The sequence below is a fragment of the Callithrix jacchus genome, chromosome 5 (genome assembly GCF_049354715.1).
Source record: "Callithrix jacchus isolate 240 chromosome 5, calJac240_pri, whole genome shotgun sequence".
NCBI classification, from domain to species: domain Eukaryota; kingdom Metazoa; phylum Chordata; class Mammalia; order Primates; family Cebidae; genus Callithrix; species Callithrix jacchus.
In genome coordinates, this window is record NC_133506.1 from 121575909 (window position 1) to 121602519 (window position 26611).

Sequence of the window (26611 nt, forward strand, 5' to 3'; positions counted from 1 at the left end):
CCACATAACAAAGCTTGGTCAGAGACAGCAGCTATTTCACACACCTAAGCCCCAAGCAACAGTCCATACGGTTGAGGGAACCAGCATTTTCTGGCATGTGTGGGAATTCTTCAGGCTACAATTCAGACCCCAGAACTGCCAGTGGGATCTTGACTTAGTCCTCAGTAATAAGTCCAAGCCCAGAAGGGATTAGATACCAGCGCGGTGTGGACCTGTTGCTCAGGGTGGTTTATGTGTGTGTGTCTGGAAGTGGGAAAGAGATAATTCTTCAACTCCAGACTCCTCATTTTGGGTCTTATTCTCCTGCCTATAGACACACGGACAGCAGTCCCGGGAGAAGCAGTCCCTTTGAGGAGGCTTGAAAACTACTCACGTGCTCTGGGAGGACAGAGCTGAGCCTGGAGCAAGGGGGGAGGGGAGAGAAGATAATGAATGGGCATATCCACCCTGATCTGTGATCTGTAGCTAGGATTGAGCAAACCTCAGCTAAATTCTTCAGGGGCAGAAAGAGAGAGACACTCAGAGAACAACATAACTAGAGAATAGGGCAGGGAGACAGAAGGGGCAAAGCAAGAAAACATCTCATTCCTACTAAATGACCCAGACTTTTAACTGAGGTCCTGGTTGGTTTTCTGGCTTGAGGAAAGAGGGAAGTAAGGAGTTGTGGAAGCGCAAATACACTTCTGTGCGTGTGGAACGGTCTCACCCAGACGACCCCCTCCCCCATAGGAAATCGACATATTCCTCTAGGGCTGGAGGGGACAACTGGTTTCGTGGGACAGGAGGAAGGAAAACGGCGACAGACAGCACTCCCTGTCACTTCTAAAAGACAAGAAGGACAGGTTCCTTCACACCTGGCAAAGATCCTTCGATTCTGGGAGCAAGGCGAGCGGAACTTAGGGTTCCTCTCTCCCACAACTGGAATGGACAGGCCAGAGAACAGTCATAGGAGTTTCCTTAAGGCTCACGAAAGGCAGGTAAGCTAAAGAAAGAAGCTCCCCCGCTCCTTTGGCCCGACGCCTGGGGAACCCCTTAGGAGGAGGCTACGGGTCGGGGGAGGGGTCATTATCCCCCTAAACGGGCTGGGTGGTGAGTAAGGGCTGCCCTGGAGATGCTTCAACGCAGGCGAGACACCAGGTTCGGGGACAGGCATACTCACGGCGGCTCCGGGACGGCAGCGTTACTTGGGGCCGGGACTCGGACAGGCTTCGCTTCTCTCCCCCCCCCCCGGCGGTGTCCCAGGCTCCGGCCTCCACTTCCGCCTTTCAGCCGCTCCGGATCCGGATCTCCACCTCCGTCCCGCCCCTCAATACTACCCAGGTGATTGACAGGGTAGAGGGACTAATGGAAGGCACTCTTGGCCGACCTATCCAGCGGCTCCGGTAGAAACGCGGGAGTGGTTGGAGGGCGCGCGCGAAGGATGGCGGGACTTGTAGTTCGCAGCGCTGGGAGGAGTTGGCGGCTGCCTGGGATTTGGGCTTAGGGTGGAGCCGGCTGACTGCGAGGCGGAGCCCGGCCGGGAATTATTATTTTTTTGTGAGGAGTCTCAGTCTGTCTCCCAGGCTGGAATGCAGTGGCGCGATCTCGGCTCACTGCAACCTCCGCCTCCCGGGTTCAAGCGATTCTCCTGCCTCAGCCTCCCGAGTAGCTGGGATTAAAGTCATGCACCACCACGCTCGGCTAATTTTGTATGTTTTGTAGAGACGGGGTTTCACCATCTTGGCCAGACTGGTCTTGAACTCCCAACCTCGGGTGATCCGCCTTCTTCGGCCTCCCAAAGTGCTGAGATTACAGGCCAGAGCCACCGTGCCCGGCCTACGGCCGGGAACTTTTTAAGGCCAAGCCTGCCACCCGCGTCACCGCCGGTTCCGGACGCCCGAGGGAAGGCGAGTGGCGGAGAGTTGGAAGAAGGCAGAGGACTGTGTGTGCAGAATTGGAAAAGGAAAAACATGGTGCGAATGAATATGCACGCGAGGCTGCGTGGACCAGTCCTGTGAACTCGCTGATCTGGAGCAGCCCCTGTCTGCGCTTTCCGGCCAAGTCAGCTTGGGAAGCCCGATTGCTGGGGGCCTCTGTGATGGGGAAGGCGATGAAAGCGATGAAAGGCTGTAGGAAAGGTTCTCTGCAGGATGCTGAGTGAGATCAAAGGGAGAGCTTCTGCCACCACCCCCTACTTGGTGTGTCGGGGGGGGGGCCGGCGCAAAGACCATCTCCGCCTCTGCCTTCCCCTGCTCCCAGCCAGGGTCAGCTCTTCTCTCTGACGCGGAATGTAGAGCTGGATAACCTCTGGCTCGGACCTCTCCATCTGAAAATAAAGACTAGAACCACCCCCACTCTGCCCCTCCCCATATGGATCAGGACTATTTGTTTCTTCTGCTCCTCTGAATATGGATCCGGCCAGCTCCTGATTCCGCCCACCCTTACCTCTCAACACAGACTAGTACCTCCTCTTCCTTTGCATGTTACCCTCCAGGGACACTACTGAAAACCTGTGTAGAATCAAAGCTCACTGGAGACAGCTGTGACCATTGTGCCTCTAGTACTGGCCAACACCGGGCATATCCTGGAGCCTCAGCTGGAGAATCGACCTCTCTGGGACAACCTGCCACAAAACTGTGCCCACATCTAGTTCCATCTGGTCAGCAGGGTGTCTCTTTCTTACATCCATAACACACAATCCCCACTCCAGTGCAGGTGATCATGAGAGAAGTGAAAGGGAAGAGGGAAGAGGGCTTGTTGGCTTGTTGGAAGGACAGAGTGGATGGGGCGGAGTGGGATTCCTAGCAGGCTTTGGCTGCTGACAGGCTAGCTCTTCCCCCCAGCCCCGCTTCCATACCCAGCTCTGCAACAGTTCCTTACACAGGAGGGATGGGTAGTCCCCTGGGCCCACCCTTCCAAGGCTGGGGGTGGGCCTGAGCCAGGATTCTGTTCTTCCCACATACTGTGTGTTTATGTGGCTATGACTGAGGTGCAGGGGAGAAGGGAATATAACAGGCCCATAGTGATTAATTAAGATTTCTCCCTCATTTCTGGGGCCCCTGGTGGTGTGAATGTGGTGCCAAATAGATTGGCTGGTGCCTCCATCCTTCCTAGAGATAGCAACGGGGCCCTGGGGTACAGCGGGGGGTGAGGGGGGTAGGGGTGGGGAGTGATTGCTATGTTGCTCCTCCAAAGCCTTGGGACTCTCAGACTAACCCCCAGATATACCCAGAGCCAATAACTACAAAAATAAAGACTTTATTTTCTATCCAAAAGTGAGCCCAAGATGTTGGGTGGTAGAGAAGAGCTGGAGACCTGGGTGAGTTTTGGAGCCATCCAGGCCTTGCATGAAACCATGTTGTCATGGGGGAGAACAGGCTTGGCAGAGGTCTGGGGGTCGGGGAGGGATAGGGCGTGCTGTAGGGATTTTTGAGTTGCTAGTAGCAGAAGAGACCAGCCTGAGAGACAGCCTGCAGAGAGACAGAAACAGAGATGTTGCCAGACTCATGCCTAGGAGTAGAAGCAGACACTACTGGGCCCCAAAAGCACCTGTTAGGCACAGGGACCTGGGAACAGGCTCTTATGTAAGGAGGCGGGGGTTGCACCTCCACCCGTGGGCTCCACCTGGATATTCCAAATTGGGTGAGGCCCAGGAATCTACTTTTTATTTAGTTATTTATTTTTGGGCCACCATCCTGGCAGAATCTACATTTTAATGGGATCTCAGGTAGTTCTGATGGACACTCAAGTTTTGGGAACTCAAATACCTACAGAGAGCAGACAAAAGTTTCAAACGAGGGAATCTAGCCGGGTGTCGGGAGATGATCATGAAACCCTTGACCGCAAGTGGTGACTGCGAAGTAGGGCGCAGAGCAGATTCCATTAAGGAGGACAGTGGCCACCTCTTCGCCCCTGCTGATTTCAATTATTGCCAGATGGAATGTTGGCCCATGGTAGCCAGATGTCCTGGGTTTTTTGTTTTTGAGACAGAGTATCACTATCACCCAGGCTGGAATGCAGTGGTGTGATCAATGCTCGCTGCAGCCTCAACCTCCTGGGCTCAAGTGATCCTCCCACCTCAGCCTCCGGAGTAGCTGGGACCACAGACACACACCACTACACCTGGCTAATTTTTTATTTTTATAGAGTTGGGGCATGGCGGAGGTCGGGGGGGTCTTGCTATGTTGCCCAGGCTGGGTTCAAGTCATTCTCCCACTTCAGCTTCTGAAGTAGCTGGAACCACAGGCATGCACCACTACACCTGGCTAATTTTTAAAAAAAAATTTTTTTTCTCTCTCTTTTTTTTTCTTTTTTTTTTTTTTTGAGATGGAGTTTCACTATTGTTACCCAGACTAGAGTGCAATGGCACAATCTTGGCTCGCCGCAACATCCGCCTCCTGGGTTCAAGCAATTCTCCTGCCTCAGCCTCCCAAGTAGCTGGGACTACAGGCACGCACCACCACGCCCAGCTAATTTTTGTATCTTTAGTAGAGACGGGGCTTCACCATGTTGACCAGGATGGTCTCGATCTCTTGACCTTGTGATCCACCCACCTTGGCCTCCCAAAATGCTGGGATTATAGGTGTGAGCCACCGCACCCGGCCCTCTCTCTTTTTTTTAAAATAAAGATGGGGTTTCACCATCTTGGCCAGGGTGGTCTTGAACTCCTGACCTTGTGATCCACCCGCTTCAGCCTCCCAAAGTGCTGGGAGTGAGCCACCACGTCTGGCAAAAAAGTTTTTTTGTTTTTTTTTTAGATGAAGTTTTGCTCCTGTTGCCCAGGCTGGAGTGCAATGGCACAATCTCGATTCACCACAACCTCCACCTCCCGAGTTCAAGCGATTCTCCTGCCTCATCCTCCCAAGTAGCTTGGATTACAGGCATGTGCCACCATGCCCAGCTAATTTTGTATTTTCAGTAGAGATGGGGTTTCTCCATGTTGGTCAGGCTGGTCTCGAACTCCTGACCTCAGGTGATCAGCCTGCCTTGGCCTCCCAAAGTGCTGGGATTACAGGCGTGAGCCACCATGCCCGGCCCAAAAAATATTTTTATAGAGACGGGGTCTCACTATGTTGCCCAAGCAGCTCTCGAACTCATGGGCTCAATCGATTCTCCCACCTCTCCCACCCAAAGTGCTGGCATTACAGGGATAAGCGACTATGTCCAGTGCTACATTTTTTAGAGAAACTGGAATATCTGGATTCCTATATAACCTCTCTCTCTTTTTTTTTCTTTTTCTTTTTTTGAGATGGAGTCTTGCTCTGTCATCCAGGCTGGAGTACAGTGGTGCAATCTATGTAACCCCTGCCTCCTGGGTTCAAGTGATTCTCCTGCCTCAGCCTCGAGAGTAGCTGGAACTATAGGCGTGCGCCACCATGCCTGGCTAATTTTTTTTTTTTTTTGAAATGGAGTTTTGCTCTTGTTGCCCTGGCTGGAGTGCAATGGAGCGATCTCAGCTCACCACAACCTCTGCCTCCCAGGTTCAAGTGGTTCTCCTGCCTCAGCCTCCTGAGTGGCTGGGATTATAGGCATGCACCACCACACCTGGCTAACTCTGTATTTTTAATAGAGATGGGGTTTCCCCATGTTGGTCAAGCTGGTCTTGAACTCCCAACCTCAGGTGATCCACCCGCCTCGGCCTCCCAAAGTGTTGGGATTACGGGTGAGAGCCACCGCACCCGGGCAGTAACATTGCTCTTAGGGTCTTCAGCAGAGACCCAGGGGCTGAGACAGAAGACCCCACAATATCACTAAGCTATCTCCAGGCTAAATCCTGCAACCTGTCTCACTTGCTATGATCCTGCCTGGTCTTGCCTTCATGTCCTAGGCTGGAGATGGGTCCCTTGCCCGTCCCCTCTGCTCCCCATCTCTACCTGCCTCCAGGTCCTGGGGAGAAAGTAGGATCTCATCTGCCCAGTCCAATGGGCACTGCAGTTCGTCTCATGCCTGCTGGGTTCCATGACCATCAGGTGGCTCCCCTCACAGAGGGGGAGGCTGGGGAAGGCTTTGAAAAGGGAATAGCATCAGAGGTAACCAGGCTTGGTTAATAAGTCCAGAAATCCAGAGCCAACCATGCCAGCTGGTGGCTGCTGACCCCTAAGGCAGGAGGCCAAGGGGCCCAGGTCCTCCCAGAATGGTGAGCAGCAGCGCCCACCCCTGACAGGCCTGGGCCCTGGGCCAGGGTCAGTGGAACGTGTCTGACCTGGACTGGAAACTATGCCTCATGAGGCTTGGGGTTGAGGGTGAGGCCTCTGGCATTGGAGAGGGTCCCAGAGGGTCAGGTTCTGCGGGGTAGGGAAGCAATATGGAAGGTCTCGAGTCCAGGGGTGCAGTTCCTGTCTCCATGGTCCCCATACTGGCTGGGGGGTGAACTTCAGCACGCGTAGTATCCTGGAGGCTGGGTGGTGATCTGGACGCACAAGGAGAGAGGCAAGGTGGCCTCAGATGTGGACAAGGAGGTTCTGGGGTCCAAGCAGGGCCTGCTGCTTGGCCAGGAGGACCCAGCCTGGCCTGCAGCAGGCCCATGATATGCCGCAGCTCCCGGCTAAGCTGAGACACCTCCTGATTGAGACGACAGATCTGTTGAAAACACATTGAGTTGTTTCACAGGTGCCACAGTAATAGCCAGGTGCACCCCCCGCTCCAGTTCACAAAGCTCTTTCACAGCCACTTTCTGCTCATGGCCACCCTGGGAAGAAAGCAGGACGAGGGTTCTTTTTGCCTACATGTAAAATGCCTCAGTCTCCTTCTACAAAGGATTTGGGGCAGCAGATATTGCTATCCCCGCCCCCCTCCCCCCAACACACACATATGCATGAGCTCTTCCAAGATGTCGAAAAATGCTCCAAGAGGCCATACATCTGTGAAGGCACAGCCTTATTCTGAGTCAATTACATCACACAGGCTCAAGGGTCTCTATCAGAGCTTTTCAAACTTCAGGGAGTATAGAATCAACTGAGAAACTTTTAAAAATGCACATTTCTGGGCCCCACCCCAGACATTACAAATCCTGAGAGGCTCAGAAGTCTGCCCTTAATAGGTTGTCAGGTAGTTCTAATAGATACTTGTTTGCTAAACACTGGCCTAGAACTGAGGAAGCCCCAGGCCTTGAGCAGACAGGCCCTTAAGCTTGCTCAACATGTGCCAGCCCCACCCAGGCTCCAGGGCCTGAACCAGCTCAGGTGCCACCCCTCTGGGATACCTGATGTTTATGAGAACACAGGGAGAGCCGGCTCCCAGGGGCTGGGCCTGGTTGCTCTGTGGTGACAAGTCTGAAATCCCTCCGGGAGGAGGCAGAGGCAGAGGCAGAGGCTCAGCCTATAGGATCCAGACTCTTCCTGAACACAATTCAGACATCTGTTTTTGTTTGCTTTTTGAGATAGAGTCTCGCTCTTCACCCAGGCTGGAGTGCAGTGGCACAATCTCAGCCCCCTGCAACCTCCGCCTCCCAGGTTCAAGCAATTCTCCTGCCTCACCCTCCCAAGTAGCTGGGACTATAAGGATGTGCCACCACACCTGCCTAATTTTTTGTATTTTTAGTAGAGACAGGGTTTCACCATGTTAGCCAGGATGATCTCGATCTCCTGACCTTGTGATCTGCCTGCCTCAGCCTCCCAAAGTGCTGGGATTATAGGCGCATCTGGATCCAGGTCTCCAAGGCTTGAAGGCCTCTCAGCCTCCCTGTCCTCTGCCCCCACATTTGCTTAGCACTCATTACCCATGGCTGGGGCAAGGGAAAGGGGCCTGGGCAGGAGACACTCCCAGTGGTAGAGGGAGAAGAAATCCTCTTATCAGGCTGGGAAACCTCAGCCAGTCGGGGAGGAAGGGAACACAACTCGTACTGAGTGCCTATGATGGTCTAGGGACTGGATCAGGCACACGTGTTCTCATTTCATCCTCAAAACTCCAGGAAGTACATACTACTATTTTCCCCATTTTAGATGAGGAAGTTTAAGTTCAGAGTGGTTGTGGGACTTGCTCAAGGTCATCTAGCTAGCATGAATTTTTTTTTTTTTTTTTTTTTTTTTGAGACAGCGGTTGGCTCTTGTTGCCCAGGCTGGAGTGCAATGGTGCGATCTTGGTTCACGGCAACCTCTGCCTCCCAGGTTCAAGCAATTTTCCTGCCTCAGCCTCCTGAGTAGCTGGGACTACAGGCATGCATGCACCACCATGCCTGACTAATTTTGTATTTTTAGCAGAGATGGGGTTTCTCCATGTTGGTCAGGCTGGTCTCGAACTCCCAAACTCAGGTGATCCCCCCCCGCCCCCAACCTCGGCCTCCCAAAGTGCTGGGATTACAGATGTGAGCTACCATGCCCGGCCTAGCATGAATATATCAATTCCAGTCTCTGGCTCCAGAATCTGAAATGCTTTTTTTTTTTTTTTTTTAAGAGGGAGTCTCATGCTGTTGCCGAGGCAGGAGTACCTGACGCAACCTCAGCTCACTGTGGCCTCCACCTCCCAGGTTCAAGTGATTCTCCTGCCTCAGCCTCCCAAGTACCTAGGACTACAGGTGCCTATCTAATTTTTGTATTTTTGGTAGAGATGGGGTTTCCTTATGTTGGCCAGGCTGGTCCCGGAATTTCTGACATCAAGTGAGCCACTGTGCTGGGCCTGAAATGCTCTTATATCAGGCACATCTCTGAGCCAGCCCCAACCCACCTCCTGGTTCAGCCGGCAAACCTTTTCCTTCACCTCCTCGGCCTCACTGGCCAATTCTGAGCTGGGCCTGGTTCCTGCAGGGTGAAGAGATGCAGGTGAGTTCATGGAGCATGAATACCTAAGCCTATGACTTGGGCTGGAACCCTCCTGTCTCTGGGAAGGCGGAGAGCAGGGGGAGACAAAGCTCTAGGGTCTGTGAGATGGAAGGTTGAACCCCTTAGCCTGGTTTTGAGACCCCTGTAACTCCCCAGTCTCATCCTGCCCCCTCACCCCATCTTGGTACGGAGTTTCTCTTCGGAGTCTGAACACAACATCTCTTTGGTTTTCATGCCTTTCAACAACTTCTCTATTTATTTATTTATTTTTGAGACAGAGTCTCGCTCTGTTGTCCAGGGTGGAGTACAGCAGTATGCTCTCAGCTCACTGCAACCTCCACCTCTCGGGTTCAAGCAATTCTCCTGCTGAGCCTCCTGAGTAGCTGGGATTACAGGCATGCACCACCATGCCTGGCTAAGTTTTGTATTTTTAGTACAGATGGGTTTCACCATATTGGCCAGGCTGATCTCGCACTCCTGACCTCAAGCGATCGATCCACCCTCCTTGGCCTCCCAAAGTGCTGAGATTACAGGCATGAGCCACCACGCCCAGCTCAGTAACTGTTTTGCTCCACCCTTCAAGATCCCACCCATCCCCTAAGAAGCAACCCAAGGCTGGGCGCAGTGACTCACACCTGTAATCCCAGCACTTTGAGAGGCCGAGGCAGGCACATCACGAGATCTGGAGATTGAGACCATCCTGGCTAACATGGCGAAACTTCGTCTCTACTAAAAATATGAACAATTAGCCGGGAGCGGTGGCTCAAGCCTGTAATCCCAGCACTTTGGGAGGCCGAGGCAGTGGATCACGAGGTCAAGAGATCGAGACCATCCTGGTCAACATGGTGAAACCCCGTCTCTACTAAAAATACAAAAAAAATTAGCTGGGCATGGTGGCACATGCCTGTAATCCCAGCTACTCAGGAGGCTGAGGCAGGAGAATTGCCTGAACCCAGGAGGCGAAGGTTGCGGTGAGCTGAGATCGCGCCATTGCACTCCAGCCTGGGTTACAAGGGCGAAACTCTGTCTCAAAAAAAAGAAAAGAAAAGAAAAGAAAAATTAGCTGAGCATGGTGGCACAGCTACTTGGGAGGCTGAGGTGGGAGAATCGCTTGAACCCAGGAGGCAGAGGTTGCAGCGAGCTGAGATTATGCCACTGCACTCCAGCCTGGGCGACAGACTGAGACTTAGTCCAAGTATCCCCGCCTCTCTTCTAGGAAGGTGCCCTGGGTCTAGTGGGCACCTTCCTCTTCCACTACGGAGTCCTGTTCTTGTCTGTTATTTAGCATCTGGAATTGTTTATCTGTGTACAGAGGTGTCTCCCTGCTAGACTCATGCCAAGAGAGCGGGCTGGGTCTGTTTTATCTATGTATTCCCAGAATGGCACCTGGCACATGCTAGGCCCCTACAACATGTGGGATGGATGGACAGGTGGACATACAGGTGTATGGGCAGATGGATAATGGAGTTCAAATCCATTGTTGGTCCTTACCTGTAGGGGGCGCCTGGGAGCGGGGCCTTGGCAGCTCAGGCCTCCTGCTGAACCGGAATGAAGGGGCCTCAGCTGTGCTGCCAGAGTCCTCAATGCCATCCACTATCCTAGGGACAGGGCAGTGCTCATCAGCACCGTGAGGTGAGGGTAAGGGCCAGAGCAGAGCAGGCAGAGGGGGACTGGGGGAGCAGTGCCAGGGGGTGAAGCAAGAGCAGTGGTCAAAGTGGGCTGGAGTTGCAAGCTGTGGTTGGAAGGGTGCAGCGGGCACATGGGCGGAGACAGGATGAAACACTGTTTGGAACGCTGGGGATAGAGCCCAGAGAAGATTCTGGAAGCCAGTGAGGGTTTGGGGATGGCAGGGGAGGCTGGCGTCTCACCGGGGACTGAGGTCCGGAGGTCCAAAGGTTCCCAGTGGGGGAATGAGAAGCTGAGGGGGCTTCCAGGCAGCAGAGCACCTGGGAGGGCCGTGAGGGGAGGGGCTGTGGCCCTGGCCAGCCAGGGCAGGGGACGGGGATGGTGATAAGGAAGAAGAGGAGACAAGGGCCGAGAATGGGGGCAGCTCCTCGCCCAAAAGGCTGACCAGGGAGCCCCGAGGCCGTGCTGGGCTGAGGTTGGGCAGCAGGAGGGGCCGTCGGGGCCTGGGACCACCCCCAGGCTCCGTGCCACTCTCAGCCTCCGTGATGGATGTCAGCGTCTTGTCTGAGGAGGAGCCGAGGCTTTCTGAGCAGGGCTGTGGGCAGAGGGAGCAGCTGATGTTTCAGGACAGTGAACAACAGACCCCTTCATTAAGTAAGAGCCTTCACCAGCGGGTACAGCTTCCCATCCACGGAAAGGGGGACGCTGCTCCCCAACTCACTCTCTCCCCGGGGCAATTCAACCCCACCTAGGAAGTGGGTGTTACCTGGGTGAGGCGAGGGGATCGGGAAAAGCGGCTGAGGCCCTGTGAGGACAGAGGAGAGTTCAAGCCCACTCCCGCCTCCCCACGGCCCTAGCACAGCCCCTGCAGTCCCACCCAACAGTGTTACAGGGTTGAGAACGTAGAGTCTTCTGGGGAACTGAGTCAGAAACTACAACTCTAACTCAAACAAGAGTTAGAGGTGTAGAGCCATCCCTTAGGGGTCAGCCTTCAACTGGGAGAAGGGGGACCAGGAGTCAGCTCTGCTCCTAAGTCCCTGTGGGCCTTGGGCAACCCATTTCTTCTCGCTGGGCCTCAGTATCCCAGTCTGTATCTCAGTCTGTAAAATGCAGTTGTACTAGAGCTTGGGTGCTACCAAACACTGCACAGCAAAGTGAGACTGAAAAGCAGCAAAAGACCAAGGCCCAAGGGGTAATGTACAGGCCTGGTCCAGAGCCCAAAACAAAGTGGGCTCAGGAGACATTTGGTGAGAGAAGAGGAAGCCCCAGGGGATGATGCCCGGTCCAGAGGGGCTTGAAAGAGAAGCACATGAAGGGGTTGTTTCCAAAGGGAGGGTCCTGGCCAGACATGTGGCTCATACCTATAATCCCAGAACTTTGGGAGGCCAAGGCAGGTAGATCACTTGAGATTGGGAGTTCAAGACCAGCCTGACCAACATGGAGAAACCCCATCTCTACTAAAAATACAAAAATTATCCAGGCATGGTGGTGCATGCCTGTAATCCCAGCTACTCAAGAGGCTGAGGCAGGAGAATTGCTTAAACTCGAGAGGCAGAGGTTGCAGTGAGCCGAGATCATGCCACTGCACTCCAGCCTGGGCAACAGAGTGAGACTCTTTCAAAAAAAAAAAAAAAAAAAAAAGGGAGGTTCCTTTGAAGGAGTCTGGAGTGAGGCTGATGGGTGGCCAGCAGAAGATGGGGCAGTAGAGTTGGAAGTAGACAGCGATGAGAGATGGCCAGGGGATTGGGTGATGGCCAGTGTAGAGTCAGTGGGGCTGGAAGCATGTAAGGGGCAATGGACGAGGGTGCCTGGACTTCAGGCATGATGTTTTTAGGGTGGAGGGAGGTACACAAGACTCTCAGGCTGGGAAGTCTGCTTTGGAGGAGGGGACTCTGGAAGGGTGACGGCCATCAGGGGTATACATACACTGGTGTCAGAGCCCTGGCGCAGGTTGAAGGTGAGGTCCCGGGGCAGGCTGGCCCGGAGGGCAGCCCCGTACTCAGGATAGAGCCTCAGGACCTCAGCCAGCCCTTGGCTGCTCAGCTGCTGCAGGCCGCAGTAGGTCAGAGCTTTCACATCAGCGCTGGTCTTCAGCACGAAGCTTGGGTCTGCCCCTGACCCAGTCTCCTGCCCTGGCTCAGGGATATCTGCTCCAATCAGGTCCCCCTTCCCTGTGGATAAGGGATGGGGACAGTCAGCCGGGGCAGTATGAACAAAAGGATATCAGCTGGAGGTGGTCAGTGGATTTAAGGAGTGGTCAGTGCATTTGAAGGATGGGCCAGTCAATGGGATTGGTGGAAATAATCGACAGAGTTAGCAGAAGGTCAGCGGAGAATGACTGGTGAGGTTGGGAGACAGTGAGAGTGAGTAGGGCTAGAGGAACGGTCAATGGAATTGGATGATAACAATCAGCCATGGCTGAAGGGATCAGGTCAATTAGAGGGTAAAGGTGAATGGAGTTTAAGGTCACTGGGGAAAGGTCAAGGGAGCTGGGAAGTGGAGCAATGGGAAAGGAGCAGCTGCGCTGGAGGACAATCACCGGGAAGGGTTGATGAGTTGAGGGACAGCCAAGGGGATTAGGGGAGAATCAGAGGGGATTTGTCAAAAGGGGATGGTCATAGGGAGAAGGGACCAAGAGAGAGTACTTCTCAGCAGGAACTGTAAGTAACCATGAGGGGTATCCCATTCCCTAGAATCCTGGCCATTCCCAAGTCCTCAAGGGGAGGTGGGGGCAGGTGGTACTGGGGTAGGTAGTGGGGGCTGATGGAGTTCTCACCCAGGATGGCCAGCACCATGTTGTCTCGGAGCACCTCAAGTGAGCCGGAGCAGACATAGTAGTGTGCCTGCAGGGCATCCCCACGGCGCAGCAGGTACTCTCCCGGAGCACAGAACGAGGTCTTGATGTGCAGCGACAGGGCTCGCAGGCAGCCCCTGCTCGCCGCTCCAAACAGCGGCAGCTGCAGGATCTCCCGATTCAGGTGCATAGCAATGTCAGCTCTCAGCTCGTCTGGGAAGTCACGCAGTAACTGCATAAGGGGCATAGGTCATTCTGGCCATCCCCCTGCAGCTACTACTTGAGTCTACAAATGTGCTTAGCTGTCTTCAAAGAGAGAATTTCGCTTGCCCTTGCTTTGAGATCACCCATTCCAGACCTTCAGGACAACCTCTGTGTCTAATCTCAATTTTGCTTGCTGTGTGAACCTCAAAACCGGATTCCAGGGGCAGAGACCAGGACGTCTCCCATCAGTTCCCTGCCTATGGCTACCTGCTGTCACTCAACCCCATCATTCAAGAGCCATCCCTTGGGGGTCAGCCTTCAACTGGGAGTCAGGAGACCAGAAGTCAGCTCCACTCTTAAGTCCCTGTGGGCATTGGGCAACGCATTTCTGCTTGCTGGGCCTCAGTATCCGTCTGCATCTCAGCCTGTAAGATGCAGAGTTGTACTAGATCTTGGGTGCTACCAATTACCTCCTTTTTTTTTTTTGAGATGGAGTTTTTTGCTCTTGTTGCCCAGGCTGAAGTGCAAGGGCGCGATCTCAGCTCACTGCACCCTCCACCTCCCAGGTTCAAGCAATTCTCCTGCCTCAGCCTCCCAAGTAGCTGGGATTACAGGCACCTACCACCACACCCAGCAAATTTTGTATTTTTAGTAGACAGGGTTTCACCATGTTGGCCGGGCTGCTCTCAAACTCCCAACCTCACGTGACCTGCCCGCCTCAGCCTCCCAAAGTGCTGGGATTATAGGCATGAGCCACCACACCTGGCTGAGGCCTGATTCCCATCTACCTACTAGGCAACCTTCCTCTGGACCTCCTCCAGGCACCATAGCCTTCTCTTAAGTTGACCTAGGACTCTCACCTTCATCCAGAAGCCCCATCTCCCTCCTGTTATGCCTCCATCCCCACCATTGGCCTAAGCCAGAAACCTGGGAGTCACTCTGAGCTCCTCTCCTGCAACCAGCAGATCCCATCCTCAGAGATATCTCACCGATCCCTTCCCTCCCAGATCCCCATGCTACTCCCCAGCCTAAACATTACACAGGATAAAATCTAAATTTCAGGCCATCCCCGGGCTGGGCATCGTGCCCTCCTGCCCTGCCTTCTCCCTAGGCAGCACACGCACGACCATTCCTGCAGGCTTACCAAACCACTTTTCATTCCCTAAGGCACTCACTCTGCTCTTTTTTTTTTTTGAGACGGAGTTTCACTCTTGTCACCCAGGCTGGAGTGCAGTGGCAAGATCTCGTCTCACTGCAACCTCTGCCTCCTTGGTTCAAGCAATTCTCCTGCCTCAGCCTCCTGAGTAGCTGGGATTACAGGCACACGTCACCACGCCCAGCTAATTTTTTGTATTTTTAGTAGAAACGGGGTTTCACCATGTTAGCCAGGCTGGTCTTGAACTTCCAACCTTAGGTGATCCACCTGCCTCAGCCTCCCAAAGTGCTGGGATTACAGGCGTGAGCCACCGCACCCGACCCCCACTCTGCTCTGTTGTAGCATCACTTCTAGACCTGTGTCCCTATGGCCCTTTCTACCTGGGATGGCCTTCCTATAGCAGGCTGATTTCCTTCTTGTCCTTTGCGATGTCCCTTCTGCTATGCCACCTTCCTTGACTCCTCCCGCCCAGGCACAATGAGGACCAGACAGCACCAGCATCCCTCCTTTACAGCCCCATTCACTGCCGCACTCCCTGTTCATTTGTCTCCCTCTGTCATCATTCTGGGTCTCCCTGAGGGCCAGGCCAGGGCTGAGTGTCATCTCTAAGCTCCCTGTGTCTAGCATCAAGGCTGGCCCAAAGCAGGCACTCAGGAAATGTTGGCAGAAGAGAGGATGGCGTCAGCTGGGCCCCGAGCTCTTTCATTCCCATATTCAAGTGCAAAGAAACAAGAATTTGTATTTTGGGTGAATGTGTGACCTTGTGAACATCTCACCCCCTGGGCCCTGTTTGCCTCTATTTTATTTTATTTTGAGACAAAGTCTAGCTCTGTAACCCAGACTGGAGTGCAGTTGTCCAATCTTGGCCCACCCCAGCCTCTGCCTCCCTGGTTCAAGTGATTCTCATGCCTCAGCCTCCTGAGTAGCTGGTATTATATGCGTGCACCACCACAGCCGGCTAATTTTCATATTTTTAGCAGAGACAGGGTTTCACCATGTTCCCTAGGCTGGTCTTCAACTCCTGACCTCAAGTGATTCACCCGCCCCGGCCTCCCAAAGTGCTGGGATTACAGGCCTGAGCCACCATACCCGGCCTGCCTCCACTTTAAGCCAGAGGGGCAGCAACCCCTTCTCCACCCCACTGCAGGGCCACTCAGAGGGCGAGGGCAAGACGGGAGCCTGTGCGCACTACCTCGTTGGCGTCAATGCCGCTGTTGACAGCCCACGTGGTCTGGAAGTACTCGAGCATGCGCTGCTTGAGTGGCCTTGGCAGGCGGTGCACACGGATGAAGTCCTTGAGGTCCTTCATGCGGCTGTGGTAGAGTGAGCGGCGCGAGTACATGCGCTGGATGATGGCCGTCACGTTCCCGAACACCACGGCGTGCATTAGGGCTGCAGCGGCAGCAGCGGTCAGGGGCGGCCACCCCTCCGGCCACTTCCCCAGCTCCCAAACCCACCCTGTTTCTGACCAAGAGCCAGAGGGCTCTTGCGTGCCTACTGGGTGCCAGGCACTAGACTAGGGGTGGGAAATAGGGAGTAGTCCAGAGACGGGTAACACCCCCTGCTCCTCTCAGGCTTCCCCACCATTAGGTCATAAACCTGGGTTTCCCATCCCCTTTGCAAGAGGCGACACCTGTCTGTGGCATCCCCAGGGCCAGCATATAGTGAGCACTCAGGAAACATCCAGGAATGGATGCATGACTGGACTTGGGGAGACACCTCAGGCCGATGCCTTTCCCTCTCTGGGCCTCAGTGTCCCCGTGCACACTGGGCTTCGCAGGGCCCCACTGAGGCATGGCAGGTCTGGCCTCACCGCCTATGAGCATCGTGCAGATGGAGAAGATCTTCTCCGCATCGGTGTTGGCGCACACGTTGCCAAAGCCCACGCTGGTGAGGCTGCTTAGAGTGAAGTACAGTGCTGCGATGTAGGCGCTGCGCCTTGATGGGCCGCCCACTGAGCCATTTACGTAGGGCACCTCCAGACGCTTGCCCAGCTCATGCAACCAGCCTGCAGGTGGATGGATGTAGGAAGCCCTGGCTGTGCCAGCGGTGGAGGACCAGGTTTCCCTGAGCCGCCTGCCCTTGACCTTAGGCAAGTATTTATGCACGGGTTGGCACAGGAAATGTGAGGAGTGGCCTGCACCGGGGCCCCCGCATGGTGCAATGGTTACAGTTGCAGTTCAAGGCCGCTAACTCACTACACTGCTGACTGTTCAAAGGCTCCTGAAACTTCCTCATAGTTTATTGTGCCCCTGCTGTATACAAAGTGTTGGGGAATTGACTCAGCCAAACACTCTCCCTGCCTTGGTGAAACCTATAACCTGGAGGGGAAAGAGACATGACATAAATCATTACAGGTGGGAGGTGAGTTCCCAGAAGTAGAGTATTGTATAGGGTATGTTAGGAATCCTAACAGGTTAGGGAGAGCCAACCCATTGGCATTTGGGGGGTTGGGGACACGGTGTCTGGAAGGGATGCTCCTTAGGACAGGACATTTTGGTTGAGACAAACGGAACCAATGGAACGTTGGTTCCTAATGAGGCAAGGAACAGAGAAGCCATCTAGGAGGAGAGGGAAGACAAACAAGGAAGGATTCCAGAGAGGAAAATGACATGGTCAGGCTCAGTGTGAGAACGCAGTATGTCCTGGGTCCAGGGAAGAGGCTGCTGTGGCTGCAGTGCAGGGAGCATGGGAGAACAGGAAGGCAGGTGGGGACAGGGGGCACAGGGCCACCCAGGGCATGCACTGAGTATGGATTTCATTTGGAGGGCAGTGGGAAGCCACTAACAGAATCCCAGCAGGAGTGTGGCAGGTCAGCGTTGAATCTTGGAACACCCATTTGGCTGTGGTCAGGAGAGTGGTTGTGGGGAGGATGAGAAAGGGGTTGTGAGATCAGTAAGGGGCTATTGCACAGGACTGGGTGAGAAAGGGAGGTGGAGTGGACTGGGAAGGGGCAGAGAGGATGGAGAGAAAAGGCCAGATTCAAGGGACATTTGAGAGGTGGGATTGATATGGTGGGCTAGCTGTGGGGTGGAGGAGAAGGAGGTGTCAGGGACCATGCCCAGGATCTGACTGGCTTTTCAGGGGGATACCAAGGGCCTGGGGCTATCTCCTGGCCCATGGCCATGAACCCTAGAGAAGGAGGGATTGATGGGGGCAGAGATGCCAAGCTCTTTCTGGGACTTTTCACGTGCTGCGCCTTCTGCCTGAAACACACCCCTCCACCCTCAGTGTTTCCTACATTGTACTTTGATCACTATCACTGGTTTTGCTCCCCTGCTAGGCTGTGAGTTCCTCCCCACCTGCGACCCAAAACAGAGCCCTGGTCTGCAAATCCATATTCCCATGCTTGATCCAGAAAGAGCTCAATGCATGTTTGTTGGGTGAATGGAGGAATGTGGGGCGAGGGGTATGGGCACTGGTGGAGGCATCCGCTTGGGGATGGGACAGGTGGACAGGTGGTCTCTGAAAGTCTGGGGTCAGTGGCTCACCAATGTCCCAGAGCAGCGGGTCATTGGCCTCCATCTCCCGGCGCCCGATGACATACCAGATGCAGGCCATCCAGTGGGCAAGGAGCGCAAAGACCGACATGAGCAGCGTGAGCACCACCGCGCTGCACTGAGAGTACCGCTCCAGCTTCTGCAGCAGCCGTAGCAGGCGCAGCAGCCGCACCGTCTTCAGCAGGTGCACCAGCGAGGTCTGCGGGAGGGTGGCGGGGGAGGCTGTCAGCAGGCACACCTCCTCAGAGCGCTTAGAGTCCCCTCCCAGGCCCTTCCCACCAGACACCCTGGAGCCAAGGGAGGCAACCACAGGAAAGCCATCCCTGCTGTCCTGAGAAAGTGGCCAGGGAACACAGCAGGAAAGGAATAATAACAATAAAACAGTGGCTAACAGTTAGTAAGTACTTTCTTTTTTCTTTATTATGTTTTTGGAGATGACGTCTTGCTCCATCGCCCAGGCTAGAGTGCAGTGGTGCAATCTCAGCTGTCTGCACTTCTGCCTCCTGGGTTCAAGCAATTCTCCTGCCTCAGCCTCCCAAGTAGCTGGGATTATAGGTGCCTGGCACTGCGCCCAGCTAATTTTTGTATTTTTTTTAGCAGAGACAGGGTTTCACCATCTTGGCCAGGCTGGTCTCAAACTCCTGACCTCATGATCCACCTGCTTCGGTCTCCCAAAGTGCTGGGATAACAGGTGTGAGCCACCTCATCCTGCCAGTAAGTACTTTCTATGTGCTTAGCCAGGCACTGTGCTAAACATTTGTAATCCTTATTTAAAAATACACACACACACACATTTATACCTTTAGTTCAATTATCATCATCATTCCCAATTTGCAAATGAATGAACTAAGGCTCAGAGAGGCTAATGACTTGTTCAAGGTCACAGACCAAGGACATGGTAGAGCTGGGACTCAGGGTGGGCATCTGGGCTAACTGACATCACAGTTCACCTGGTGCTCTATAGCCACGAAGCACTGGGAGATGGTGGAGGAGCCAGCCTTGGTCAGAGTCAAGGGATAGATAATCGTCTCCACAGAGCCCCGGTAGCAATGACAGCAATTGTGATGGGGACCACCCTTCGAGACATGGAGAAGCATAGTGGAGGGGGGGAAGGCAAGGACTTGAGGGCTGGGGAAGGTTTTGGGACACTTCCTCTTGTGGATGGACTGCAGATGAGAGTCAAGTGGAAGAGTTGAGGGGGCGGGAGAACAGGGACTGAGGGAGCCTGGGCTGTGCTAAGGGTTGATGGAGCTAATGGGACCTAGTAAGTGTCCTGTATTCACTAATATTACTCCCAGTACCATCTGTATTGTGGTTATCAGTATTGATCAGCCCTTCAATCTTGGAGCTGGGGAGGGCTTATCTTCTGAGTGGGGGCAGTGTGGCAGCTAGGACTGGAGGCTCTAGGGCCGTGCCTGAGGAACTTGGTATGAAACCCCCTCACTGCCCCTTCTTGGGCCTCGGAGAGCATTCCCCACAGCCCTGGCTGGCCCTACACTGCTCCTGGACCACCTTGTGTAATTTTTCTCTAATTTTAGGTGAAGGTACTGGAAAGGAGGTGACTCTGATTCCTCCACATGTACCCTTGCCAGGGTTTAATGCCTGCCCCAGGTCCCAGAGCTCCTGACTGCAAGCTTGAACTCTTCAGAGCTCCCTCAGCTGGCCGCCTTTGGGCCCCCCTCTCCTGGGGATGCTCCTCTCATCCTCCTTGGACTAGAATATCCAGAAATGGCTCCTTCAAGTCTGCCTCTGCCAGTGCCTACTCATTTTCTGTCTCTGCCCTTCCTGTCTGTGGTCCCCAGTGGTGTTCCTCATTTCACCAGATCATCCACTCAGAGGCCCTAATTATCTGGGAAGCAGGGTGGTATGTTGGAAAAAATACTAGGCTGGAAGTTTAGAGAGCTGGTTCAAATCTCCTGCCTGCCCCTGCTAGCTATGTGACGTTTAGCAAGTCACTGAACTTCTCTGAGCCCTATACCTACCTCTGAAAAAGGATAAGGATCTGCCCTGAAGGGTTCTCGTGGAGCTCCCACATGATGATGTGTGTGAAAGAACGTAGGGAACTGTAATGTGCTCCCAAAGGTCCCTGGGAGGAGGGGCAGGGGGCTCTCTGCAGTCTCCCACTCCCCAGCTGATGGTGCCTGATGGGCATAGAGGAGTGGGGACACTCCTGGGGAGGGGTGGGGAGGTCAGCTCAGAATGGTCAGAGCCTCGAGGCAGATGTACACACATGCACGTGTATGGGAGCGCACACACACGTGTGCACAGCCAGGAGAGGAGGCCCACAGCCCGTTGGCGGCTAGTTAAATTCGGCTACGTGTAGGTGGTTTCCTGCTATAGCTGAGTGCAGGGAGAGAGCACACAAGGAAACTGCTCCCCATTTCCCCGTCCCACACCCAAGGGGGACTGGGGACACGGGGTAGCACTGCCCCACCCTGGACTTGAGAAGACCTACTCTCTGCTGGCTGGGGCCAGGGATGACTACTCAGGGCACCTCCAGCGTATCCCCAGGGATCTGTGAGAACCCAGGTCCTGGCATTCTCTGCCTCTGAATCCACCCCACAGCCTCTACCTTCTTGTCTAGGGTTACTATCCTCCCCAAAATGCTCACTGTCCTTATCTCCTGCCAGCTAAATCCTACTCACCCTTGAAGGTCTAGCTGTACTCCTGCCATCTCCCTCAGGAAGCCTTCCCAGACCCCTCCAGCCTCTGCCTAACAAGGGCACTTTTGCTTCCCAGCTGCTGGCCAGACTTCAGATCATTTTTACACACACTCATGTTCCAGCCTGGAACTCCAAGGTCAGCCTCTGCAGCATACCCGGGGCCCATCTTCCACCCCCATTCACCTCTTCTGTCCCTGATGCTCTGCGGCAGTTTTGCCCCCTCACCAGTTTAGCTGTTTAGAGGCTGAGTCCTTCTTCCCTTTCCCCACGGTGGCCATGCCCCACACAGTGCTTTGCAGACAGCTAAATGCTCATCAGTTGTTTGTTAAATAAAAATGTGGAAGGTACCACTCATTTGGCATCAGACCAATGCCGCCTTGGTAGCCATAGTTAGCTTTTCATGTGTCTCAGCTTCCCTCAAAGATTGTGAGCTGAGCTCCCCAGGAGCACAGACCCTCTGGGATCCTTCCATTGCCCAGCAGAGGGCTACGCCCAGAACAGGTGCCTGATAAGTATCTGCAGATGGAGTGACGGGAAGGGGCATATCTGTATTTGGGGTCAGTCCCTTCCTGGGAGATGCTGTGCTGAGATTGGGGGGTTAGGCTGGATGGTGGGATGGAGGTCACTCACCACGGTGATGTTGAAGATGTAAAGCAGGTCAAAGGGCAGAGCAGCAATGAGGTCGATGAAGAACCAGGTGGCCAGGTAGTGGAGGCCAATGGAACGAGGAGCAGAGATCACCTGGCCGGACTGGGACACATAGGTGGTGCGGAAATTCAGGATGATATCTGGGGGTGCAAGAGGCTATTACTGGGGGGCCTTGGCCAAGGGACCAAGAAACAGAAAAAGCTGGGAACAAGCTTTGGAGACTCAGATGGGAGGAGGAGGCAGCAGGCATGGAAAGATAGATTGGGCTTCTGGCTGGTCCTTGGGGAGGACAGGTCACAAGGCTGAAGGCTGCAGGGGGCCTGAAGGCAGGACACATGGGCCATTGGGACTTAAAGATGCAGAAAGAGGGGGTGTCTGAATGCCTGGGTCATGCAGGCCCCAGGAGTGGGTGAAGCTTGACCAAGTGGATTCCCCCAGCCAACCCGCCAGGGTGGGTGAGGCAGAGGGTCTGACCCAGGATGAAGAGCATCTCCACGGCGATGTCACTGACAAGGGTGTGTCGCGAAGTGATGGGGGTGTCGTCATCACCCAAGAAACAGACGTTGTAGGGGACGGTGACCGCAACGTAGAAGGTGGCAAGGAGGATAAGGCCGTCCCAGATGGCCTTGGGGACGCTGTAGTGGAGGAGGAGGCAGCGAGACCCCCCCACGGAGGCCACCTTGTACTCGGGCACTGATGGCTTTGGTTCAAACACGTTCTAAAGGGAGAGGGGTGGCGGTTGGGGACACTTGAGGGAAAGAGGAGCCAAGATGAGGGGTGGGAAAGGCAGGGCATAGAGAAAGGGGGCAGGTGGGCACTGCAAGGGCACTTTTGACCATGAAAGGAGATAGAAGGCCAGGAGAGGGGTGCAGAGGCTGACACCTGACATTTTTTTCTCCTCTCCAATGTACTTCCCAGGTCCCCTTCCTTTTTTTTTGAGACAGAGTCTTGCTCTTGGGCCCAGGCTGGAGTGAAGTGACACAATCTCGGCTCACTGCAACCTCTGCCTCCTGGGTTCAAGCAATTCTCCTGCCTCAGTCTCCCGAGTAATTGGGACTACAGGTACATGCAACCATGCCTGACTAATTTTTGTATTTTTAGTAGAGACAGGGTTTTGCCATGTTGGCCAGGTGATCCACCCACCTCAGCCTCCCAAAGTGCTGGGATTACAGGTGTGAGCCACTTCGCCCTGACCCAGGCCCCTGTTTGAACCGATCATATCTTGTCAGGGGCATTTATAAGGCTTGACACTCACCCCATTTGATTGAAAATTTTTAAAATTTAGAAACAAGGTCTCACTCTGTTGCCCAGGCTGGAGTGCAGTGGCACCATCATAACTCACTGCAGCCTTGAACTCCTGGGCTCAAGCTATCCTTCTGCCTCAGCCCCCAGAGTAGCTGGGACCACAGGCATGCACCACCATACTCAGATAATTTTTAATTTTTTTTTTAGAGAAGGGGTCTCACTGTGTTGCCCAGGCTGGTCTAGAACTCCTGGCTTCAATCAATTCTCCTGCTTTCGCCCCCAAGAGTGCTGGGATTATGGGCATGAGCCACCGTGCCTGGCCCAACACTCATCCTACTTGAGAAAGAGACTATTACAAATCGGGCACATGCCCCAGCTTGAGGGGTCACTAACTTCTCCCTGAAGTTCCTCTTGGGTTCTGGAGGCCCAGTGGGGGATGGGCATGTCCCAGCAGGGAGAGGAGACTGGCATAGCCCACCCCATTCCCTGTATCCCTAACAGAGGGTTGGGGACTCAATCCCCTGGCTTGGTCGGGATTCTGGGAGGTATCCAGGTCCAGATGCCAGGCCCGCAATGAGGGATTTCTCCCTGGAACTGTAGCAGCTTGCAAGTTCACCACCCATGGCATAACCCCATGATCTTTGGGCAGATGAGGTAATTGCTGCTAGAGCCCCACCTTTGTGACATCATTGAAGCAGAATAATGTCAGTCAGTCACCTAAGGGAGTGAGGCAGATGGGGATGGAAGGAGGTGGGGGGAGGATATAGGATGGAGCAGAGAATAGTACATGGGAAATGGGTGGGCAGAGGAGCAGGCCAAGGAGGGACACCAGACAGACAGGGAAGTGAGGAGACAGTGGCAGGCAGGGGTGCCTCAGAATCAGGTCTGGAGGACTTGGGAGATGTTGGGTTGGCGGTGGGACTCACATTATTGGACTTCATGCCTCCCTGGCCCCGGCGGCTGAAGTGGCCAGTCAGTCGGCGTAGGACAGTACTGCTCTGTCTTCTGGCGGACCGAAATTTTGAGCTGGCTCCTCTTCTACCGAGGGATTTTTCTGTTGGGAAGGAAGGTGCGGAGATACATTGGGGCACATTCCACGTGGCTGGGTAGGCGAGGGCTTCTGACCATTCACACTGCCCGTCCAGACTTGCCGTTACCATGATTACTGTCCCTGTGGCCTCCTCGGGGGCCAAGTGCTGGGCTTCCACTCTGAGTGATATCCTTGAAGGAAAACAGCAACAGCACGACCTCCCCCATTTCATTCTTGATGGGCATCATGTCCAGGAGGCACCAAAAGGCGGAGCCTGTAGGCATGGAGAGAGGGAGGGAGGAGCATGGGCAGCCCATGATATGACTTTCTCCTCATCCTCCTAGACACAGGTAAAGAGCTTGGCAAAGCAAGAGCCAAAAGGAACCTCGGAGATTCTGTCAGCCGACTCCTTCATCTTTCAGATGGGGGAACCCAGGCCCAGAGAGGGTCAGGGATGCACTTGGTCACAGTCAGCTTGTGGCAGTGTGGGGAGGAGCACTCAGACTCCCTCTGGGTAAGGCCAGGGGTCTAGGCAGGGCTGCAGGGTGGGGTGGGCCCCCTCACCATCCTTGCGGTAGAAGCAGATTTCAGCACGGTGCTCCTGGTGGCCCTCCAGGGCTTTCTGCAGACGCTGCAGGGCCGGCTCACTGGTCTCTGGGCCATAGAGGAAACGGCAGCTGCAGGTCTTCTGCATGACCTCGGTGCGACTGTAGCCTGTGAGCTCGCAGAAGCCGTCCGAGCAGTAGACAATGGGAAAGCCCCGTGGGCCCTGTGCATTGGCCAGCAGGAAGTTACTGTCTGTGGGAAGAAGAGGTCAAGTCAAGGCTGGGAGGCTTCCAGGTGGGCAGTACCTCCCCTAAGATGGGGTTAGAGGTCACAGAGTCAGAAGCTTCCCAGGTTTCAACGTTGCTCCTGACCCCACTTTGGGATATTCTGAGTTGAGAATAGGAGAAGATAGAGCAAAGAGATAAGGACTTAAGAAACATAAGCAGGGTCTAATGGGGAGTTGGAGTAGGACCCCAAGAGGTCATGCCTGACTTCCAACTGGTGTCACTGTAGAAGGTGGCATAGCTTGGTGAGTAAGAGCCTGGGTTCCTGCAACCCTCCACTGCCACTTACTCTGTGACCTGGGGCAAATCAATGACCTCTTCTGTGCTTGAACTTTCCTTATTTGGAAAGTAGGGCATAATAGGCCTTCCTTACATGGTCGTTGTGAGAGTTACTTGAGTTTACTTGGGGAGAACAAGTCCTAGCACATGGTAAGTGCTACTCTGAGAAGGTGAAATTGTTCACCCACATTCACTTGGCTTTCTTCCTATTACGGAGTAAGCAGGGCAGATTCTGGTGACATCACATCCATTTTATTGATAGGAAACCAAAAGGCAGAGATTATCCAAACTCACAGATCTCCTTAGTATGGGGGCAGACAGTGATAAGTGGTATCCTTCCCTGCCTTCCAGGAAAGGTCCACTTTTTAGCATTCTTATAGCTGCTTTCAGGAGATCTGCCCCAGTGCTCAAAGTCTAACAGGAGAGGGCATTAAGCATATAGCTCCAGCACCCCCCAGCAACAGAACCAGAGCTGTCTCCCTCCAGTTCCAATGGATGAGAGGCCAGGGGGGCTCCTGTGGGCCATCCAGGGACAGAGACACGGCTAAGAGATGGGGCCTGTGACACAACCAGTCTTGGTGCTCTAGGAGGGATGACTATCTGAGGGCAGAGTGGCTGATGGGGACACTGAAGGTGCCTGGGAGGCAATGGGCTCTGGGCACAGCCTCCTTCTTCCATCCCAGGGCCTGTTGCCCCGGTGATGGGCGCCATGGAAACAAGGCGGGCGGCGGGGGGGGGGGGGGGGATGGGGGGCGGTTAGGGCCCCGCGGCTCAGTTTCCGCCCTCGGGTACCGCTCCCCCACCCTCCAATCCTGGCCAGGGCTCCCGAGGGAATGGCAGGGTTGGGGGAGGTGAGGGCAGGGAATCTCTGGGCTCCAGAGTGGGAAGAGGGAATGGCGGGAGAAGAGGCGAGGAAGGAGTCTGTGGCTGTCCAAGGTGCTGAACCTGAAACCCAAGCTGGGGTGGGCGAGCCAGGAGTTCCCACCGTTGCACAGACCGTTCTCCTCCTCCTGCCTCACCCACCAAAGACACGGACGCCCCACGATTTGGGGGCATACGACCTCAATCCAAGCTAGGTCCTGCTGAAGTCTGATCTTTACTCCTTTTTTTCTGGGGGTAGTGGGAGCTGGAGTCTGGGAGTAGACCCCAGAACGCCCGGCCACTCTGTCCCACTTCTGTGTCTCGGATACCCTCAAACACGCCCCCAGCACAGCTCAGCCCAAGAGCGGGCGGCTCCCAAGGCCCCTCCACAGCTCTGCCGCACAAACAGCCTCTTCTGCCTCGAGTCACACCCCCTAACCTTGGCCCCCCTGCTCTCGGCTCTTTCACCTCCTCCCCTCGCAGGGCCCTCCCCGCCCTGTTCTTGCACCGCGGCTTTGGGAATTCCTAGACCCTTAACTCCATTCTCTCCTCTTGCCTCGGGTCTCACCACGTCCAGGAGACCCGAGACGGCCCCGAGGAGACTTGGTCCCCAGATAGAAGCCCCAGCCCCGACCTCTGTCCCACTCACGCGTTCCGTCAAAACGGGTGGCGATGGTGTCCAGGAAGGTGTTTTGCGGGGCCAGCAACCCCTTCATGACCGGCATGGCCCCGTGGCGTGGATTCGAGGCGCAGCGCTGGCGAGCTTTCAGCGCGGCCGGGCCGGAGGGGGCGCGCTGCCGGAGGGGCCGGGGCGCCCCATGCGTCCGCCTGCCTCCTCCCCTCCCTCTTGCTGCGCTGCCGCCGCCGCCGCCGCCGCCTCTGCTCCAAACCCCGTAGCTCTCCGCTCAGCGCCGCTTCGGTCCCCCCCACCTCCCCAAGGGCCAGGTTCTTCCCCTTGGGCTCGGCCCGCACCGCCACGTGGCCCCGCACGGGGAGGGGCAGCTAGCGACACCCGCAACCCTCTGGGCAGCCCTCCTCCC

The 26611-nt window shown here is 54.8% G+C and overlaps 2 protein-coding genes and 1 long non-coding RNA gene across 9 annotated transcripts in view; 1 reads left to right on the top strand and 2 right to left on the bottom strand.

Annotated features, from left to right (window-relative positions):
- RAB5C (RAB5C, member RAS oncogene family) overlaps window positions 1-1260 on the bottom strand; it is a 30117-nt gene extending 28857 nt beyond the window's left edge. Inside the window, exon 1 of the mRNA XM_035301551.3 lies at window positions 1160-1260. The gene's annotated coding sequence lies outside the window, so the exon portion shown is untranslated. The remainder of the gene's footprint in view (window positions 1-1159) is intronic.
- Window positions 518-3254, top strand: LOC144582697 (uncharacterized). The gene is made up of 2 exons (XR_013535960.1): window positions 518-977; window positions 1702-3254. It is a non-coding gene; the product is annotated as an uncharacterized LOC144582697 (long non-coding RNA).
- Window positions 3222-26611, bottom strand: KCNH4 (potassium voltage-gated channel subfamily H member 4). 7 transcript variants are annotated; one of them, XM_078374425.1, is made up of 18 exons: window positions 26221-26611; window positions 24166-24395; window positions 23729-23875; window positions 23498-23625; window positions 21801-22044; window positions 21309-21466; window positions 18007-18214; window positions 16329-16523; window positions 15708-15907; window positions 13138-13387; window positions 12288-12532; window positions 11128-11166; window positions 10604-10956; window positions 10227-10333; window positions 8641-8714; window positions 6182-6558; window positions 5853-5983; window positions 3222-3449 (listed from the first exon to the last, which is right to left on the bottom strand). In XM_078374425.1, exons 2-17 carry the CDS (start codon window positions 24293-24295, stop codon window positions 5959-5961), a joined length of 2880 nt encoding a protein of 959 aa, XP_078230551.1. In that variant the 5' UTR covers window positions 24296-24395; window positions 26221-26611; the 3' UTR covers window positions 3222-3449; window positions 5853-5958. The 7 variants fall into 7 exon arrangements, with proteins under 7 accessions (XP_078230551.1, XP_078230552.1, XP_078230549.1 ...); XM_078374426.1 differs by having other exon boundaries at window positions 6182-6388; window positions 24166-24399; XM_078374423.1 differs by having other exon boundaries at window positions 5857-5983; window positions 24166-24399.

Bases quoted from the DNA above. Each gene is read 5' to 3' on its own strand.
- KCNH4 (XM_078374423.1), bottom strand. From the start codon at position 26,296: ATGCCGGTCATGAAGGGGTTGCTGGCCCCGCAAAACACCTTCCTGGAC. The intron at 8,715-10,226 runs GTAAGGACCAAC...TTCACCCTGCAG, and splicing joins CTCCCAGGCGCCCCCTACAG to GAACCAGGCCCAGCTCAGAA. The intron at 5,984-6,181 runs GTCAGACACGTT...CCCTTTTCAAAG, and splicing joins AGGCATAGTTTCCAGTCCAG to CCTTCCCCAGCCTCCCCCTC.